At 36.9% G+C, this 20,351-nt stretch overlaps 1 protein-coding gene across 2 annotated transcripts in view; it reads right to left on the bottom strand.

The window, feature by feature from the left end:
• COL3A1 (collagen type III alpha 1 chain) overlaps nucleotides 1-669 on the bottom strand; it is a 50,617-nt gene extending 49,948 nt beyond the window's left edge. For both annotated transcript variants that reach the window (XM_061376108.1, XM_061376116.1), the window contains exon 1: nucleotides 443-669. In XM_061376108.1, the coding sequence (XP_061232092.1) occupies nucleotides 443-521 (79 nt within the window). In that variant the 5' untranslated portion in view covers nucleotides 522-669. The remainder of the gene's footprint in view (nucleotides 1-442) is intronic.
• Between the last annotated feature and the right edge of the window lie 19,682 nt (nucleotides 670-20,351).

Here is a 20,351-nt window from a genome sequence, read left to right as displayed (position 1 = left end):
GAAAACACACAAGTATAGAGGAGAAGAACTTCAAATAAAAACGCTGGAAGCAAAGACTTATTGCTTGTGACAAATAACTTCACAGCAGCACAGTTTAAACCATTAAAATGGTATTCCAAGAGTTAAAAGAAATAGCTTAAAATCTCTCCGCTGTCTGTAATAGGGAAACAAGTAAGAACAAGAACAATCGCAGCTAAGGCAGCCAGAACTATAAAGTCCTTGTAATCACAGAAGAAAACAAAGTGAAGAAAAACATTCGGGGACGGTAACTCAAACTCCTGCAGCTTTCTGCTTTAGCATTAAGTATCTGACGGCTGAATTAGTGAAGGAAGAGTGTTCTGGTGAGATTTGTGAATACACATTTCTTAAAAGCTATTAAAATTGTTGGTGAAAATAAAAATAAAATAAAAACATTAAATCATAAGAAGCTTGAATTACTCACCGTCTTGTTGTGCCAAAATAACTGAGGGTTGAAACACGGCAAGAATGAGCAAAGTTACTTTTCGCACAAAGCTCATCATGTCTAAACATTAGACATGAGACTCTCTGTGCAAAAATAAAAATGGGGGGGGAAGAAAAATCTATTCAAAATAGCAACATCGGTTGTTCCCTGCCCTTCCAGCACCAGGCCATGTACAGAACTCAGCCACATGCATTCCCCAGCTTTGGCCTTAAATAGGAAAAAAATTGGCTTACTTTGCTTTTCCACCCCCTTTACTGAAACATGAGAAGAAGACCCATCCCCTAACAGTAAATGAATGATTAATATTTCCCTTGGCTTTACAGAAGAACAAAGTCAACTAACAAGATACACAGCACATCTGGAACTTTTGTGTGTGTACAGAATGCACACTGAGACTGTATATGAACAGTCAGTGTGCACTGCATGCAATACATACACATGTGAAAAAAAAAGAAGTCCTGTGGTAAAGCCTCTGTGGTGAAGCATTTTCTCATGTTAATTAGAATCAATGGGTACAGCCCAAAGAAGATTTTTAATTCTTGGTGCTCCCTAACAAAGATAAAAGGTAAGTACCTGATATAGATGCACAAACTGAAAGATTCTCAGAAGTGGATATTTCTGCTGATGTCAGTGTTAATGAAAGGGAGGCCTGAAAATGGCAAAAATTCTGTTCCAGTACTTTTTTCACTATCTCTGCCTCACACCATGATTTTGGATGATATGGGGAGAAAGCAAGCCTAAAAAAAATTACATGAATAAAATAAGATCCCAAATAGAAGCAGCAAATGTGTGAACTAAAACTTTTCAAATTCAGTTTGATTCTGTCATTACGACACTTGACAGGAACATAGAACAAGTACCACCATTTTCTTCACTGTTTGCTCCTCAAACAAGAAGATACAGTGGACCAAAAAAAAAAAAAAAAAAAAGAAAAAAAGAAGACATTTTATGACTACTAATCCCTTTTAAGCCTAGTTCTTTCTTCATTCCATATAAAACTTTACTGAGAATAGGATAAGAACACAAACCCTTATATTTTCAAATAAACTGGCCTAAGCAGGTTTTGTTATGAATGTAATTTTGTTATGAAGTTTGTGAGACTCCAAAGTGAATGCAGAAAGCTGTCACAGTGTGCATCTCTGATAAAACAATTACCAAACTAATTGCTACTCTCAGTGAATTAATCTGATACAGGTTATTAACTGCAGCAGTGCTCATTCATTTGTTCTTTAGTGTTGCTGAGATTACAGTGACCCAGAAAACCATGCCTCCTATCAATAATACATTAATGCCATGAACAGTCATCCCCAAAAAAGTGACCCATATCTCTGTATGCACTACAAACAAGAGCAGCTTAATGTTACCTTTTAACCTGAAAGGTATCAGTTCTCATTTCAAAACCTATTTATCTGAAATACATTTGCACTTAAACTGGCTAATCCTTTCCTGCTGGGGTCACCTGAGGTGGAAGAAGTTGAAGCAAGTATGAAGAGATCTTAAACAATTTGATGCTACTTTAAACATACCTTTTGGGCATGAATTAAATACCTCCCAATTTTCCTCATTGACTCTGTTGGGATGGTGGAATCATTTTGTGCAATTTCATATCCAGTATCATATTACTTAACAGGTTGGGTTATTTGATTTATAAAGTTTAGGTTTATAACAACCAACAAAGCTAACCATGCCCTGTTGAGCTATCTTGGAATGTAAGACAAAATGCTTCAAATTTTTATGCACAGGCCTGCAAGGTTTTCTTATCTTTTGGAGTTATGTTCAGGACATAAATTAGAACCACAATATTTAATAATGCCTGGATTGATTCATTTAGCTGTCTTCAATATGAGCATACAGACTAACCACTGGATCCAAAGCACTCTCAAGTATAGAATTAGAATTAAACTGCTTATCAAAATTGCAGGCAGATCAGTTTATTGCCATTCTGTTTTCTGTATTAATTCCCACATGTTCATCACAGTGATTGTTTAATTTACATGAAACTTAATGAATGTTATAAGCGTTCACATATAAATGGCCAAGGAAAAAATAAATTCGATCACAGTGTTTGACTTAGAGCCAATTTCAAACTCAATTTTACATTTTTTCTCAGCGTATTGGACCACAGTAAAGATTTCTCTACATTTCTTAAGTTTGTCCTTTCAAAAAAAAGAGAACACCCTTAATGACACCCTTACTTGCACCATTTCACCAAAGCTTCAGTTTTTACAGAAAAACACTTGATTGTTGCAGTAACATTAAAATTCTAAGAACAGTTCTGTATTGTTCACCTTGGAAACTGAATTATTCTCTAACTTGATTAGGAATCCAGATTTATCCATGATGCCTACTATTTCCCATAGGCATTGGGTGTTCAATCTGTGGGCTTGAATTGGTACAGAAATGAATATTGAGGTTTCTGTATGGAAGCATAATAAATATCACCTAATGATTACATTCCATAAGAACCCAAAATAATCTAAGGACCTTATCTTCTTTGGTTCTGTAGTATATTTGCTGTGGTTCAGCAAGTAATGAATGGTAATGCTCAGCTACACTGGAATTTCTCATTAGTGCTACCTTTACATAACAGTGGCTGTAGAATTGATTTTATGATTTTAGTGTAAAACCACGAAGCAATTGTCATTTGCAGTCATAAGTCAATTCCTTTTAACTTCACCATTTTGTTTCATTTTCATTACCTGGCCTGAACAAACTGTGGCGCAACAGCTTTCCTTGAACACCATGGACACTTTATAATCAAAGGCTTCTTTTTCACAACAGAAACAGGCCATCTATAAATCCACCCACCTTGTTCCTTGAGACCTGCAGACAGTTTTGTAATATTTAGTAAGTAGTCCTTGATTAACACTCACCTTCCCAAGGGTGTAGTGTCTTGGCATCTGGACTAAACAGGAAAAGGTACTCATATCAGAACTGGAGCACTTTTGCATGGGGGAATCTGAAATACTTACATTATTAAACTTATTTGTGCTCTACTGCAGGTTCCATGAAAAATGTGCAGACCAAAACTAATGACCAACCTGTACGTCAGAAGACTGGAGAATTCATACTACATCTGCAGTTTGGGATTCCTTGAGCATGTTTGGGTCTTGTGGATAATAATAAGCTGCCTCCAAAAGACAAATGAACGACATGATTTTACATATTTATCAGGTGACCTCAGGTCCACCTCCCTAAAAGACCATCCTTAATGATCCAAGTGTTACTTTGAAAGTTCATGGAGTTCTGACCGGCACAACATGCTGACAGCTATCCCTTTTTTCCAGAAGAGCTCAATCTGAACTGAGAATCTTCAGTTTTTGCCAATGTAATTACCCCAGTGTCAGGAATAAGATAGATATTTTTTGTTCTGTGTGGATTTTAATGATCAGAATTTAAAAAGCATTGTATAGTTTCACAGAAATAAAACATTTAAAAAGCAACCAAAAGCAGAGGGTGAGAAAGGAAAAAAAAAACCAACAAAAAACAAGGTAGGTAAGTGTAAAGAAGCTTTTGGTTTTGCTCAAATTGTACTTAGTGAATTAATACAAATGCCAAAATACATTATTTTCCTCTCAAAGCCCTCCTTTAAAAAACATTTGACCTACAACAAAAGCTGAATCTAGAGCCACTAAATAACAAAAATACCCATGTGCTTCTTTAATGATTCCTATTTATGAGCTAAAGTAATACAAATTATGACTGATGGACAACTACAGGAATTAAGGTGGCCAAGTCAACGAAATTGTTTCTCTTATCTTTCCATTTTCACTGAAATTATTTCCTAAGACAATGGGAAATCAGCCTTTGAGACACAGTCTCTTTTTCACACGTGCTCTGTTTTCAGCTTTGCACAGCTTCAATGTTTTCACAAATAAAAACTTTTTCACAAATAAAAGCTTTTTAAAAGTCCTGTGTAGATTAAATTAAATCTTTCATCTGAGTCATGCTGGGAACTAACTGTGTTACAGCACAGCTGTGAAGGTTCTTAAGGCAGAGCCAACATTATGACTGCATACGGGTAGAGCAGACGGCACCCACAGCAATTTTTCTTCACAGCAGGAGGGACACAAGCCAAGCTAATTTAATGACCTTTGGGTGTACTGAATGCTAGGGAATTAAAAATCTGTGGCCAGGGCGTGGTTTTTCTGCACTGACCACGTACTTACTCTGGTTGCCAGCAAAGGAATCTGTTAAGTTGGAACACTGGCCCCATGCCTTTGTGAAGATGCTCATCCTTTTCAGCAAGGCGTCAAAATTATTTCCACCACACAATTGAAATAATCTCAGACCTTCACTTTTTTAAAGAAATACAGTCTTACCCACCTAAGGAAGTACTTCATGAAATAGTTACACGATTTTGTGGCAGAATATCTTGTAAAAGCTTTTGTACTCTAAAACTTCTGCTTCTTGGACATCAAAATAACGTAAAATGGCACAAAAGATTTATAAATGTATAAACAAATTTTGTCATGATTTGGGTCTATGTTTAGTCTTATACAATCACAAGAAAATCATGTTTTGGTGTATCTTAAAAGTAACAAAAACCCCGTTGAATTCATCAGAAGAGCAATCTGAGAGTGAGTTATCTTAAAAAGTAGGTTATCCTTAATACCACGAGGTTTGTGTAGAAGGTGAGGGTGCACCACGCAAATCAAGCAGTCACTCTGTTGGCCCTGCTCAAGGACCAGTTGCTATCTCTGTTATCTCTGCTCAAATCACTGTTGTTCCAAACAGTACATGTAGCTTACAGAAGGGCTCAAGTGGACTGTACTTCAGCTACTGGTCCTCAGCATCGAAAAATTCCAGGGTTTAAGCTTCAGCACTAGCAATGCAGCACATTTAATGAGCACTCTTTTGTGTTTGACTTTCTAAAATAAAAAAAAAAGGAACAATAACTGTAAGATACAGCCAAGATTTTTTTTAAGATATTGTTTCACATATTTCTGTTTGCTGATTTATTGTTTTTTCTAATGAGAGCATAAATATTCTTGTTTGAATTTACTAAAGAATAACAAAAGGCCATCCGTACTCATATGACTCATTCTTCAGAAAAAAAACAAAAAACAGAAGAACAGAGATTAAATGTTTTAACTCTTGAGCTGTTCAGTATTAACATGATTGGAAGCAAAGAAAAACCAGTTCTAACTGAAAGCACTGGAGATGTGCAAGTAGGTCAGAGAACATGACAATACAATTCTTGCACTTGCAAACAGTGTGAGGCAGGTATGACGTGGATTGTAAGGGCTCTGTGTGTCCCAAAGAGTACACTATTTTCCTAGAATGGAGAAACAGCATCCAGCTGCTTTTCTGCAAGAAGTGTACGACACTGGGTTCAGCCCTGCTGCTGTTCATGCTGGTGGGTGGGTGGCCTGGAAGGCGGACTGCAAGGATTCTCTCTATCCCTATTTAATGGGATTTCTTCTGATCCATAACCACTTGTCACATTCTTTTCTTTGCTGTTGACTCTAGTATATTGCCACAGAGCTCATCATACATCTGCTGTTGAAAAGTGGTGGCACTTAATCTGTCCAGTGTCATGCATAGAAGAACAATGTGGGACCCTAGCTTAGGTACATGGATTAATCTGTTCTGCTTTTCAAAGGTAGCTTTCCTTTCTGTCCTAAGAACATTAAATTGCTACCTGTAATTGCTACCTGTATTTGAGCCCTTTAAAGTCTGTACTAATAACATTAGGTACAATGGCTGACAAAGATATTAAAAAAGAAAACCATAAATAGGTATGTAGTTACACGGCTCATCTGAACTCATTTCATGGCTAAGTTCTATATAGGCTTGCAGTTTGTTGTTGTTTTTTTTTTTTAATATTACAGTACAGAAAACCCTAGTTCAAATATCAACTGCATGTTGGCAAGAACTGTTTGGGCTATGACAGGCAAGTTTGGGAAATTTTTGTTAGATATTCTGAGTTAAAGAAGATACCACAAAACCACCTCAAAGTAGTAACAACAAAGTTGTGGTGGTCTCTGGTAACCAAGTTAAATATTTAGAAAGAATCATCTGGAAAACCGAGTGAAAATAGCACACATTTTTCCTTTCTTTTTCTTCCCTGCAACCTCTATGTCATGAAGAGTGGCAATAATATAAGTCTTTTTAAATTTTTACTTGAAACACTTATGTTAATGAATTGGATTTAAACTATTCTATGAATCAAAATATCATGCCTCACTAGAGCTCTATTTACTCTTTGTTTCCTAAAGATAAGAGATGCTTTCCTAACAATTGTGTGTCATAGAGTAGTGGAAATGAATACAATAGAAAAAAAAATATTGGAAGAATATAACAACAATGGGTTTTTTTAATACACAGTTTTGAGGATTAAAATCTTTTCACTTCTCAATATAAGAATGTGTTCTGTTCAGCAGATTCCACACGCATGGGAAATTTAGATAAGTGTCTACTTCAATTAATTAAATCAGTATTTGAAGGTATTAGAAACCCTTTTTTCAAACAGCAGGACAGTGAATAGCCAGGCATGAATATACGGAAAAAGAGAGTGCCATAGTCTTGATTTTGAGAGCAAAGAAGTAAGAGTCTATTTTTAAATGAAAATACATGTAACCTCACCCTCCCTGCCCCATCTAAATTCCCTGTGCTCAAAGGGATATTCTACTACACTCCTGCTAGAGACCAGTCATGCTCCAGGACCCACGCTGTTGAAGAAATTTTGCATGCAGAAAATTAAAATAAGCAGATGTGGAAAGTATCTCTTAGTGAATGCTAACTATATCTGATTAGTATTTATTTTAAGATTAGAGATCTGGTCTGGGTCATTCTTTCCTGATGGTAGCAGCATGTTTTTTAATGCAGTGACAGTGGTCAGCCTGTCCGGTAGACACAGGTGAGAAGGAGGCTCTCAAACGCAGAAAGATTCCCCAGTGGAAACCAAGGACTATTCAAATCTCCCCACTCCCAGGAAACTCTGCATCTCACTGGCATGGAAAGAGTACCAGTCTCCAGCTACCCACCCTGCATCTACCCTCACTGGCTTCTGCTTGTTCCCAAGGACAGCAGAACACACACTGTCAGGAATTTATGAAACAAGCAGACACATACACAGGGCTGAAAATCTGATCTGCTGCTACGGAAATCTTGGGTTCTTTGCACAACAGAGAATTAAGCTTGTTCCCATTCCCAGAGCTTCTGGTGCTGGTTTTGATTTAGAATTGCACTTCCTAATTTATAATGGTCAGGAGGTCAGTGTTGTTTTACTATCTTTCCCATAAGCTGCCTTACTGTCCTACTTTATGTTTTGCCATTGTGAACAAAATCACTGCGTACCGTTATTTTTCCAGCTCCCAACATATTACCCATGACCATTTTAACTTCTCAAAAAGTGAAAGAAAGATTTTCCTTTGGAAGAACAATGAAATTTCAAAATCACTAATTGTTTTACATATACCATCTCTAGATCACTGAGAACTTCGAGTGTCATTTTGTGTCAAGAAAATAGGAAACTACAATATAAAAGAGAATATTTCCTAAAAATAAAGAATAAAGAAATAAAGATATGTGGAGAATGCTTGTCCTGATCCAGCACCATATTTAATGAATCACAGTTTAGGCAGGTTGTCATGTACCTCATATTTGGTCCTCACTAGCCAAATGACACTCACCATTATTGTTCAGAAGCGTAACTAGCATTCCTGTCAAACGCTTGGTACCTTTGGAATAAGAGTTGTGCCTCCAGTGAGTGAAACCATAAATCCTTTTGTAGCTTTATGCTGCTGTTCTGTTAGTCCTCTACCAATGTTCAGAGAGTGCAGATCAACACACGCAAACTTTCTATATTTTTGTCTGAATTTAACTAAATAAAAATAAAAATAAAATAAAAATTAAAAAAGACATTTCTTAAATACAGGCACACTGTAGAACACATTTCTGAGGATGTAACTAACATTCTTATAATGGTTAACATCTCCACAAATCTGCATGAGCACAATCTACAGACTACTGCTGTTGATGTTTACATACCGAGCTAAATCAAGTGTTGCAATGCAAAAGCAATCAACATACTAACAGATTTCACTGGCTGATACAAAACATTTCTGTACACCTGGAAATTGATTTTTTGCCCCACGCCTGTTCTGAATAAGTGGAATTCCTTCCATTTTCATGATTCAAGGTCACTGCCTTAGAGAAAGAACAAAAAAAAATAGAATCCTGACTAGTGCTTTCTGTCTCTAGCTTTTTAGCTTGGGGCAACCTCAATACGAAGATTTATTGTAGCCTTCTGTTGGCATGTGCATGCACATTTGCCTGGATGCAACTCTCTTTGGAGAACAGTATGATACAAAGCAAGCATCCTGTAGGCTATTAATTACGAAAAAATACTGAGAAGCATACTTATTTGTTCCACATCGCAAAACAATATAAAAGATCATTCCCTTTTAAACAGCCTTGCAGCTTACTCTTACACACCCTTCAGAGGCACAGCCAAGTGGCAAGGTGACTGGCTCTGGGACTTGGGGGCTGGAAATTGAAAGACCTACTGAGGGCTGCTGCGCCCTTGCAGAAATGCACAACTGCATCTTGAAAAGTCAGCAGAAAAAGCAGCAGCAGCACTGCCACGTCATCACATGATACAGCATTGTTGCAAGACCTTTGTATTATTTTATAGCCACCTTCTCTTGTAAAATGGTGAAAACTATGTGTGTGTTTTGCCACTAGTGCATGTCACTGTTAAAACTTAGCGTCAAGAAAGCTCACTGGAAGATTTATGAACTTCTGCTGGGATAGATCTTGACTTCCTCAGAGTTAGAGCTGCCCCTGCTTCCTGGGTCAGCAGCTGCTTGCAAAGCAGATACCCTCTTCTGCCACACCTGGTGCCACATGGCTTTGACAGAACCAACTGCAAAGGCACCTCCTTCTCAAGAAACATCAAGAAGAGGGAGGTTGGATGGTAAGTCTGAGGATATTATCATAAAATGTTTTGAATGTCGGTGGCTCCTATTTAAAATAAAATCTCACAAACTGTGTCATAGTAAAACCTGAGCATACCTACCCCTCAGTGCAGATGATATTGCGATATAAATAACACTAGTTAGAGTATTAATTCAGGTAGCTACCCACACCCCAGAGAACTTGCCATCTGGTAAAATGGCAAGCTGTAGAAAGTGATGTACAATCTGAGCATGATGTTGCAAATAGAGCTGAAGCATACAGGTGTCATTAAAAACATACTTGCCATAGGCTCATGATAAAGTACGATCAAGCTTACTTAGCTATGACCTAACAAAGTGTGTATATGTTAAGTGCAAACTTATGACACTATTGTTTTAGTGATCAGAGAAGCATTTTTGAATTTTAGCTTAAAGGAGCTTTCTAATAAATAGCATTAAAAATTTTGTCAATGCAGTTTGATAATATTTTTTTGTTGTTGTTAACCTGTGAATAAACTGTCATAAAGGTGAAAACCATGTGTATTTAAATCAAACATCTCCTATATGCAAGTGTGCGAAGAAGAGGAATGAAGTCTTTTCTATTAACTTTTTTTAAAACATTTTCACAGTTAGAGTGAAGGGTCCTTATAGAGCTCTTCAGGAAAAAAAAAAAAAAAAAGACACCAAAACTGTTAGTGTCTGGAAATGCTGTTTTCAAATAAATGACAGTTAGGAAAATTCACCTCATTAATATCTTCGGAAAATTGCAAAGCTGTCAGCAGCAATACTTTAATATTCATGAGATGTTTCTAATGTTGTACTAATAAAAGTACACAAGCAGCGTGGATTGTAATTTCTGCTGGGCAAAGAGTAAAATATAATTCAAACCATAAGAATTCAAAGAATTTGACCTTGAATAACTTCTAATGTTATCAATCTAGCAATGTGCACTAGTTTTGCTTTAGAATAGTGCTTTGGCTATTTTGGAATACAATGAGGAAGCTAGTTTTAATCTATCAATGCAGAGCTAATAACCCCTCAAAAAGGAAAAACAACTATTTGTCCTTCCCCAGAAACACTGCAACCGGTTCTTTCTGGAACTGACATTGAAGTCTGATATTCTGATAGATTTCAAGCTGAAAGGAAATTTTGAATATTATTTTTAGAATAAATCAGAAGTCCAAAACACACAGATGCTCATTATGTAAGTGTTAAAGTAGATATGAATTACATTTATAGACACATCCAGGTCTTTTTAACAAACTTAATATGGAAAAAAAGCATCAAGAACCTTGCTCTATTTTCTGTTTCTGTGAAAAAGTCAGGCAAAAAAATGATACATGAAAGACATAATCTCTCACTATAGAGTTATTTCTACCCTTCAGGAATGGCTGTGGGAAATGATGTCAGATGTAGAAGAAAATGAGAAGAGACTCTGTTCTACAGTTTTTAAATGCAGTGCATTCTTTTCAATGAGCTGAATGACACATAAGCCAGACCCCTGAATACATCAAATAGTATAAACATCAAAGGCCTATCAAGTCAACACAAAGAGATTTACTACACTCACCACTGAAGCAGTTTTGACTTTCCAGAAGTGCCGCTTGACATATCTAGGCTGGCTTGATCTCCTTGGGAATCCAGATGCAAACCCATTCAAACAGGCACAAATTAGGTATTTTTTAAATTACTATTCATTTCTCTCAAGAGAACACCAGGAGATAAAATAGGACCCCTATACATATTGCCTGATTTTCAACAGCAGGATTTTGTGGCCACCTCTGAAAGACAAAGCTCCCAACAGAATTTGGATGGTGTATATACCTGCCATTTACACATCCTGCATTTTCTTGTTTTGGAGCTTCTGATCTGGTTCTCACTGTAATTACACATCACTTGATTAACAAAGAGCACCACTAACATCTGGAATAAAGTTGGACAAAAGGAAAAGAAACAAAATAAGGAAATAAGGTTTAAGATGAGCTATTCAGACCTGTGATAGCTGAAGAGCCTGCTCTTCAAACCCTTCACCCCTTGTCCCCAGAGCACTATTAAGCAACCCCACAGTCAGCCAGCAAGGCACAATCTAGACACTTTGCATCAACAAGTCACTACTTGGCTGACCCTGCAGTCTCTCAGCTATCTTCAGGGAATCAAGAGCTTGAAGCTGCTCTTTCTTTGGACATTTCAGTTTCACAGTCATCACACTAATAATTTTTGTTGTTGTTGTTTTTAACTGGTAAACAAAAATCTAAGGACATTAAGTTGGTGCTTCCTTGTGTGCTGCTGTTTCAGTCTATTTGTAGCATGAATAGAAAAGTTTGACCCAAAGTGCTTACAGTATTTCTTCTTTGCTTTTTGCTTTGACTATTAGGTCAAATTCAAACTAACTATAAGTTTCACGGTTTTAGCATTAATTTCAGATATAGGATGTTTTTAAGGACACCTTGTAATTTTTAAGCCATAAGTACTGTAAAACAGTCTTCACATATGTGAGATCGTAAAACATGTATTGTAAAATGCTCCTTTCACATGCAACATACTCACAAATTAATCCAAATATTTTGAGTATTTTCAATAATGACCTTTTTTTTAAACAGCTCTATTTCTATGAAAACAGTTTGTCTACAATGAGTTACCGTCTAACCTGGCAGGTTAACTCAACAGCTTTTTTGTTCTCCCTTCAAACAGAACTAATGATAATCATCAAAACAGTTACCTGTCAAAACAGGTAACTGTAAAACAGTACAGTGAGTGTCATCTATTCAAGCAGTGAACTATCAAGGTGCATGGCATGGGTATTGCTGGAGTAACGAGGAAAAGGGATACAGACTCTAAGAGACTGCTGGGTTTTGGTAAGAACCAGACAAGGCAGTTATGCAGGCAGAAGTTGATTTTTGAGCCACAGAGTCTCCGAATCAAAGAATATTATGACCTGAGATCACACTAGGACAGAGCAGAAATGCAGAAGGCCTGACACCTCAGCCCTGCCAGCTCCTTGGACCCTTTCCTTTCCCACCCTGTTTATCTTAATGATACAAACCACCTTCAGAAAGCATAGCTTCTTTAAGGTGTACCTGTCCTTCCCGCTTTTTAAAATATGTCTATACATAATATATTTTAAACCAACGTGGTTTTACATAATATACTTTATTATAAACTGCCCTTGCTTTTCAAAGGTTTAGTGTGTCTCATGAGATGACTTCCTCAGAAAGCATATTTGGATGTCCAACTTATTTTCACAGTTGGTAGTTATCCATTCCCGAACATCTGTGTACTTTGGGAAGCACAGGGCCTTAACAGTTGTGGCTGTTTGGCTGACATTTTGAAAAGCAAAAGAACCACCCACAGAACGACCAGCCAGTTACTTCAGACACTGCTGCTGAAGAAGCAGAAAGGTATTGATCTGTCTGCTAACCTTTCACCAATACACCCATACAAGCAAATTTCTGGCATCTTCAGGAATAAAATGACCTTACAGTGAATCTGTTTTCTTACATATCATCTTCCAGAAGGACACACGTTTATTTGAAGGCTGATTTGATGTTTTTGGAAAATTTATGTTAAATGTCCTGACTGAAAAATTGACTGGAGATTTCTTTCACAAGGCATGTATTTTTTGCAATGTTCATAAATTTAGCAAAAGCGGAAATAATGTGTGCAAATCCAGGGATTATTTTAACTCACCTTGATAAATGTGTATTTTTAGTACTGCAGATACATGCATATACTGTAATGTGGAGAAAGTTTAATGTTATGCAATGGGTGGATATTAGTTTATCTAAAAATCTTAAATTATGACATTGACTGATCAGTTGTTTAGAACCTAACTAAAATCAAGGTGAAAGCAGGTTAGGAATTCATATCAGGGTTGAATGCAGTTGAAATCTCAACTTTCAAAATCCCTCTGACAGTTGGAAGACACAAAACTGAGCTCTAATTATGTAGCGGAGTGTCTGAAAAAGCTGTTGTACATTTCTCTAGAATGCCTGGATTGTAGCTTCTTTATCCTGGCAGCATCTGCCTTTTCTGTTCTGGGCTGAGTTTTGCACCTCTGCCCTGTTCATTGTCCTGCACTGTTTTATTTCTGTCTTCAGTGTTCCTATTTTGTATTTTCCATTCAGATAAACCAAGCATAAATGCAACTGATAGTTTTCAAGCACATACTACTAATGCAATATTTCCTGCAACCTTTTCAATAAAAATATCTCTAGTATTTTCTAATTAGAGAATTTCAGACTAAAGCTGAGTTTTCTGGCTTAAAAAATCCAGGTAACTAGATCTCTGTTGCAGCTGTAAAATTAGCTTCTGCCTGTGTTGGTATACAGAAGGCTGTGCTGCCATCCAGCGAGACCTGGACAGGCTGGAGAGTTGGGCGGGGAATAACTTGATGAAATATAACAAGGGAAAGTGTAGAGTCCTGCATCTGGGCAGGAACAACCCCAGGTTCCAGTATAGATTGGGGAACAACCTCTTAGAGAGCAGTGTAGGGGAGAGGGACCTGGGGGTCCTGGTGGACGACAGGGTGACCATGAGCCAACACTGTGCCCTTGTGGCCAAGAAGGCCAATGGCATCCTGGGTTGTATTAGAAGGGGGGTGGTTAGTAGGTCGAGAGAGGTCCTCCTTCCCCTCTACTCTGCCCTGGTGAGACCTCATCTGGAATATTGTGTCCAGTTCTGGGCCCCTCAGTTTAAGAAGGACAGGGACCTGCTGGAGAGAGTCCAGCGCAGGGCAACTAAGATGATTAAGGGAGTGGAGCATCTCCCTTATGAGGAAAGACTGAGGGAGCTTGGTCTCTATAGTTTGGAGGAGACTGAGGGGTGACCTTATTAGTGTATATAAATATATAAAGGGGGAGTGTCACGAGGATGGAGCCAGGCTCTTCCCAGTGGCAAACAATGATAGGACAAGGGGAAATGGGTACAAACTGGAACACAAGAGGTTCCACTTAAACTTGAGAAGAAACTTCTTCTCAGTGAGGGTGACGGAATACTGGAACAGGCTGCCCAGGGAGGTTGTGGAGTCTCCTTCTCTGGAGACATTCAAAACCCGCCTGGACACGTTCCTGTGTAACCTTATCTAGGTGTTCCTGCTCCGGCAGGGGGATTGGACTAGACGATCTTTTGAGGTCCCTTCCAATCTCTAACATACTGTGATACTGTGATACTGTGATATAAAATTATAATTTTGTTTTCTATGCTTTTTCCCTAAAACTACCCACTTTATGTATCCTGACATGAAGTTAGTTGTAACTCCTCAGTTTTTTATTCCATATTTTGTCACTTTGGTCTTCCCTGATATCATAATCTTCAACTGGCCAAGAATCTTTTTTCTTATAAAACATTTCACTGTCTTCCTTTACAGTGTTAATTATCAAATGCCTTTTTAGTACCCTTACTTAGTTCAGTAAAAGCATTTTTCAGTCTTTTTTTTTTTTCCCTAGCTTCTGTGAAATTAAGCGAAAGGGCACTGTATAGACACAAAACTTTCTGCATTTCTACATGACCTCTGTATTAAAAAATACACATTTTGTTGTTGCACACAGCACATCCTTTATTTTATGAATTCACATCTACTAAAAGCATCATCAAAACCCCTGTATAGTCAGCAAAACTGTAGACTTCCTCAAAGAAAACAATATGAAGTTCATAAAATCCCATAAAAATTGATACATATGGAAATTTTGCTGTAAATTATGTTGGGAAGACTTGTGTAGAAAAAAGTTCAAATCTTGTGTTCTGTTTATCTGATACTGAGGCTTCAGTGTTTGCTTTACATCAGTCTGTGTTTACAATGAGTTTGTGGACATGAGATGAGATAGCAATAAGATCTGCAAAAGCCTGGGAAAAAAATGAACAGTTGACTTCTTTTTCCTAGAAAACACTTAAACTGTCAGTAACTTTTGATACTGTAATGACTACTGTCATTACAAATGTAACGTTATAAATAAGGTGAGACAAACAAGTTTCAGTTGCTGAATAAAATAAATCGGTTTAGAATGAAGCACTTCAGGGGTTTTGTGGTTTGGGGTATTTTTCATCTGTATGGCATTCTTTTCAAGGCACTCGTACCCTAAGATTTCCCACCCCTTTCCCCAGAGCCTGAAAAAAATGGATGAGAATTCGCAATTTGATGTCCTATATGTATGTCCTATCTCAAATATAAGACATTTTATTATTATAACTAACACATTAGAAGATCAAAGTTTAAAATTTCTTTCTAGATCCAGTGGCATGATTTGAACTAAGTCTTCTATTTGAACTGTCTTCTGCTTTCTAATGCAAATGAATTTGGTGAATAATTACAGAACAAGCTTTTTTTCTTTCTTTTTTTTTTAATCAATTTCATGTAATTTTAAACAAAAAATATTGGTTGTAGTGTCAGTCTGAAAGGAGAACATGTAAGATCTCCTAGTCTTGCCATTAGCTGAGACGAACACGACATGTGGAACCTTTAAGTGAGAGGCCTTTTATCACAGAATTTTTGTCTAAACTGGTAAATCCTGCTTCATTTTGTATATAGCACAAAATGCCAAGAGCCAAAGAATTATAAACGACCTTGTAGTGCACAATCACACACTGGCAGACAGGTAAACTAGATGACCTAATAAGCTCTTTCCACTTCTAGCCTCCAAGATTATGTGAGTGTACTCAAGAGAGTATTTTTTATTAAAATGCAACTGAAGATGAACTTGTTCAGAAAATTATCAATTTATTTAAAAGAGAAGAATAATTCTCCACGCAGGCTTATGAGCTGTTGACAACAGCATTTGATGGCATCCAGAGTAGTAGGCAATTTCTACAGACAGGTCAAACCAGAAAGATGTTTTGACTACAGCATTTAGCAAACCTTATGAATATTTCCCCCTTATATGCCAGAGTTGGAGAAAAGCATGACACATCGACATTTTCAGGTTTTAGTAACCTGGGTAACATTTTGTAACACATAATACTTGATATAAATGCAACGCCCTACTTTTCTACTTTTATTAGAAATTTGGACTTTTAGCATACTATTGCAGGTGGAGACCATTTAAAATAATCCTTTGCTACCTCCTTGACAAATTCTATCAAAATGTTTCTTTCTGCAACCTCTTCTTTATAGCATAATAATAAGATGAAAATGAAAAAGAGACTTTACAGGGATTGGTGGACTATTTCCATTTGGAGTGTAAAACCAAATTAAACTATTTGGCTACATTCAGCTTAACTGTTTTATTGGAGCTCTTGAGCAACTGTACTATTCTGACTGACATCTCTACTCAGGATGGCTGCTGGTTGCATTCTCAGGGCCTCTCATTTGTTTCTCAAAAGAGATGCGCCTTCCCGGGAAATTGACTAATGTTTAGTTTGAATGATTTTCATTACAAATAAGTGACATAGAAATCTTTAAGTGATTTTGAAATTTTCTAAAATACATGCAAAACACTACCATATGCTGATATGAGCAGGTAACACTTAAGGAAGGTTCTGCCTGGCACATATCTCTATGTGAAGTGAAACCAGAGCACTTGAGTGAAAAGAATGAAAGTCTGATGGACATGAGCAGGCCACAGAAAGATACGAACAGTTCTACCATACTTGAAGAACACTAAGAATTTTTTAAGTAAGATTCTCTAATTCAGTCAGACTTTGTGCCACAGATGTTTTGTCTCTCTGAAGACTTCCTACCTGCTTCCCACCTGGACTGCATGGTAATTGAGGAAATAATGCAACAGTATTTGTTCCAAATGTCCATAGTTTTACTAAAATGGGATCCATAAAAACTGTGTCCAGTATGTTCCACTGATAATACTTCCCCTCTGTACTGCCTGTGTAATACTTGAAATATGAACTGAATGTAATGGTACTCCAAACTACAACAGTCAAAAGTCTTTCCTTAAAGACTGGGCAAGAAAAAAGAGCTACTAATATTAGCATATGCTAGAGTTCATTCTGCACATGATTTGGCTTTGAGTGTGAATTTGGCTTGAGGAGTGAATAAATTATTAGGCATTACAGTTTCCAGTACCTATTTGCTGCTATTTTTTCACAATACTGTAAACCAAAAGTCTGGTAGCATTTTTTACATGCAAACTTTATGACATTCAATTACAACACCATATGCTGCTGGCAAGAACAATAATATTCACCAGAGACAATGACTGGGTTCTTTCCTCCCCACCCTCAGATCCTGACACAAACCTACCTATTTTCTTTCTTTTTGTTGTTGTTGTGGGGTATTCATTTGTTTGGGGATTTTTGGAATTTTTTTGGTTTTGCTTTTGTTTTGTTTTGATTTCTGTGGTATCACTGGGCCCTGTGGAACAGATTCTGGATTGGAAGATGTCTGTGTAATGCCAGCCTTCTCAGATGGGGCCATTCTGCAGCTGTGCGCAGCTACAGATAATGATAATGCAGAACATGGAAGTGTCCCCTATACAGACTGAGGGGTGGGTTTTCAGCTTTTAATACCACAAAGGAAGCAGCAGCTGCTGCTGCTTGGTTTGATAAGAAGCATGTTTACCAACTTAAAAGATTTCTAAAAGGTGTTGATTTAGAGCTCAAGAGTCAATGTTTCAAAGTAATAGGTTTAGGTTATGAATTCATGTATCCTGTAAATATAAACAGTTAAATTAAGGCTGTTTTTATGAATTTAAGGCAACACGATGTGGTCTTACAGGATTGTAGTTCTTAGACCACATGTTTTCTTAGGGGATGTAAGGTGCTGCCTAAGGGAAAACATTTCCTGGCGGTGTGGGTAGCATTAGATTTTATACTGAACTTTTTGTAAAGCTGTGTCCTAAAAGCCAGTAAAACACATACAATTCTTAGTTTTGTTAGATAGTACTGCTCCTTGAAATGGTGTTGCTTTCTTTGTTAGAGAACAATTCTCCATAAGGACAGTCAAGTAGTAAGGTTTTAGTAAATGTATGTTTTACACAAGAAACCACCTGATTATTTATCTATGATCACTCATGATGTAAGAGTTGTTTATAAAACACACAGGTATTCATTGTGTATCTTCATATCCACACTTAACAGTCCATGAATCAGGAATTTAAAATAAATAAACACTGTTGCACATTATTACACATGTAATTATGTATTCAAGTCTCCATAATAGGGCAAAAAGACATGAAGTAATCCAGCGGGTGATATTACAAAGCATTAAACTGAGTAATAGTGTAACAGAACCTGAAAGGAGATACCTTCTCTCTCCTCTGATACTTGACTCCATGCAGAATTACAGTATATGTGACTAGGTTATGAGTAGACTTAAGCAACTCTAAGCTAGAGGTAGTAGTGAAATAACTTGACAATGGGAGAAGAGAATATATAACCAGCAGAGAATGTCAGACTGTGCAAAACCTATTCCCTTAAAAAGCAGATGCTGTCATAACTCAGTGTTAACTAGTCATAAGGTTTATGTCAGTCTATCTAAAGAAATGAACCTAGTTTTAAAACACAAACATGTCATAAACATCAAAAATAGCCAATTCAGTATCTTCTCATCAGGCAGATTACATAAAAGTTTTAAAGCAAAATGTACCCAATTGGTAAGGAAACAAAATAGGACTCTAACTTAGAAAGGGTATGAGATCTGGGAGTGATTGACTATTAGATTAACTTCTTTTTGGACCAGGATTACTCTACTGTGAAAGCTGCAGGGGCCTTATACTTCCATATCCTCAATTGCGCAGCATTTAACCAAAGACTTGGTTAGAATCAAAGAAAACAAAGCAATTCATCATTAGCCCCTTAGCCTTGCACAGAATGAAGAAGATTATGAAATGGGTCTATTAAGTAAATTATAAGAAAAGGATGAAAATCTTTTCTGAATTACAGCCTTTGGAATGAATTAAAATAACATACTGCATATTTATGTGGTCTGCCTCTTGCCCTCTGTCTCGATAGCAAATTTCTTCTGCTTTTGGCTTCTATGCAGGCAAACTGCTTCTTCATGTCTTAAGCTGGTGACACAAAGTCGTTGTTAAAAATAAGTCTGCTCTTTAAGAGAAAGAGCCTCAATTTTATTTCTACATATTTTGATTTCTGCAAATTCTGGTAATTTTGAAAAACAATAATATGTGTTGTTCCAATCTAAGCACACTGATACAGCAGACTTTTAAATGTCCTGGTCTTGCTCTTGTCACCATTAACATTGATATATACAGAACCCTACAAAACCTATGAAATTACTGCATGCTTTATTTCTGCAATCACATTTATATGGTTATTACATTATATACTTACATATCCTCTATAGTATATAAATATTTTCCTTTATGTTCTCTTCATTTCTGTTCCAGTATTCCCTGGAATAATCTGCTGTCATAAGACTCTGATTTCAAATTTAAGAGCTCAGTAGTGACAGGGACTGCTTCACTGTGCTCCAGACAGGCATTCAAAATACTGAATGGCTTTTGTTCTAATAACTATTTATGATTTATTTATATTTTCATGTAGTACTGCAGTTGCCCAATAAGGTTATTAACACACGTGGAGATTTACAAATCACCTGGTTCATAAATATTTCTGGCTATTTAAGACTAACATGAAGACTAGAATTCTCAGTGTGGCCTTATTTATGAAAAACAAACATAACTGGGAATCTAGGTCATAGACAAGGAAACCGTCACTCTCCAAGGCAAGACATCTTTGTAAATATGTGATGGGGTATGTCCAACTCATATGTTATGTTAAGGGATATTTCTACAGATCTATCAGACAGTTGCAATTTAGTACTGAGTTAGTCTGACTGCTGGTTCATTATTCTAAATGCCATGCTCTCTCCTTCAGTGAATGTGCTATGTGGTCAGAAACATATTTAAATTCACTTAACACTGCTTTTTTAATGATGAACCACTGCATATCAGGGCTTTTTCAGTGAAAAACAGGATGCATCACTTAGAAAAAGAATGTGATTTTTCCCTATATTGGGTCTGACTGAAGTCCACTTTAACCCCATATTTGAGTTTGAGCAGTGACTAGCAGCAGATCCC

This window comes from Neopsephotus bourkii, unplaced genomic scaffold (assembly GCF_033783945.1).
Source record: "Neopsephotus bourkii isolate Nb327-2 ecotype Australia unplaced genomic scaffold, CSIRO-AGI_Nbou_v1 NB_196, whole genome shotgun sequence".
NCBI lineage: Eukaryota > Metazoa > Chordata > Aves > Psittaciformes > Psittacidae > Neopsephotus > Neopsephotus bourkii.
This window is presented reverse-complemented; position numbering and strand designations above follow the sequence as displayed.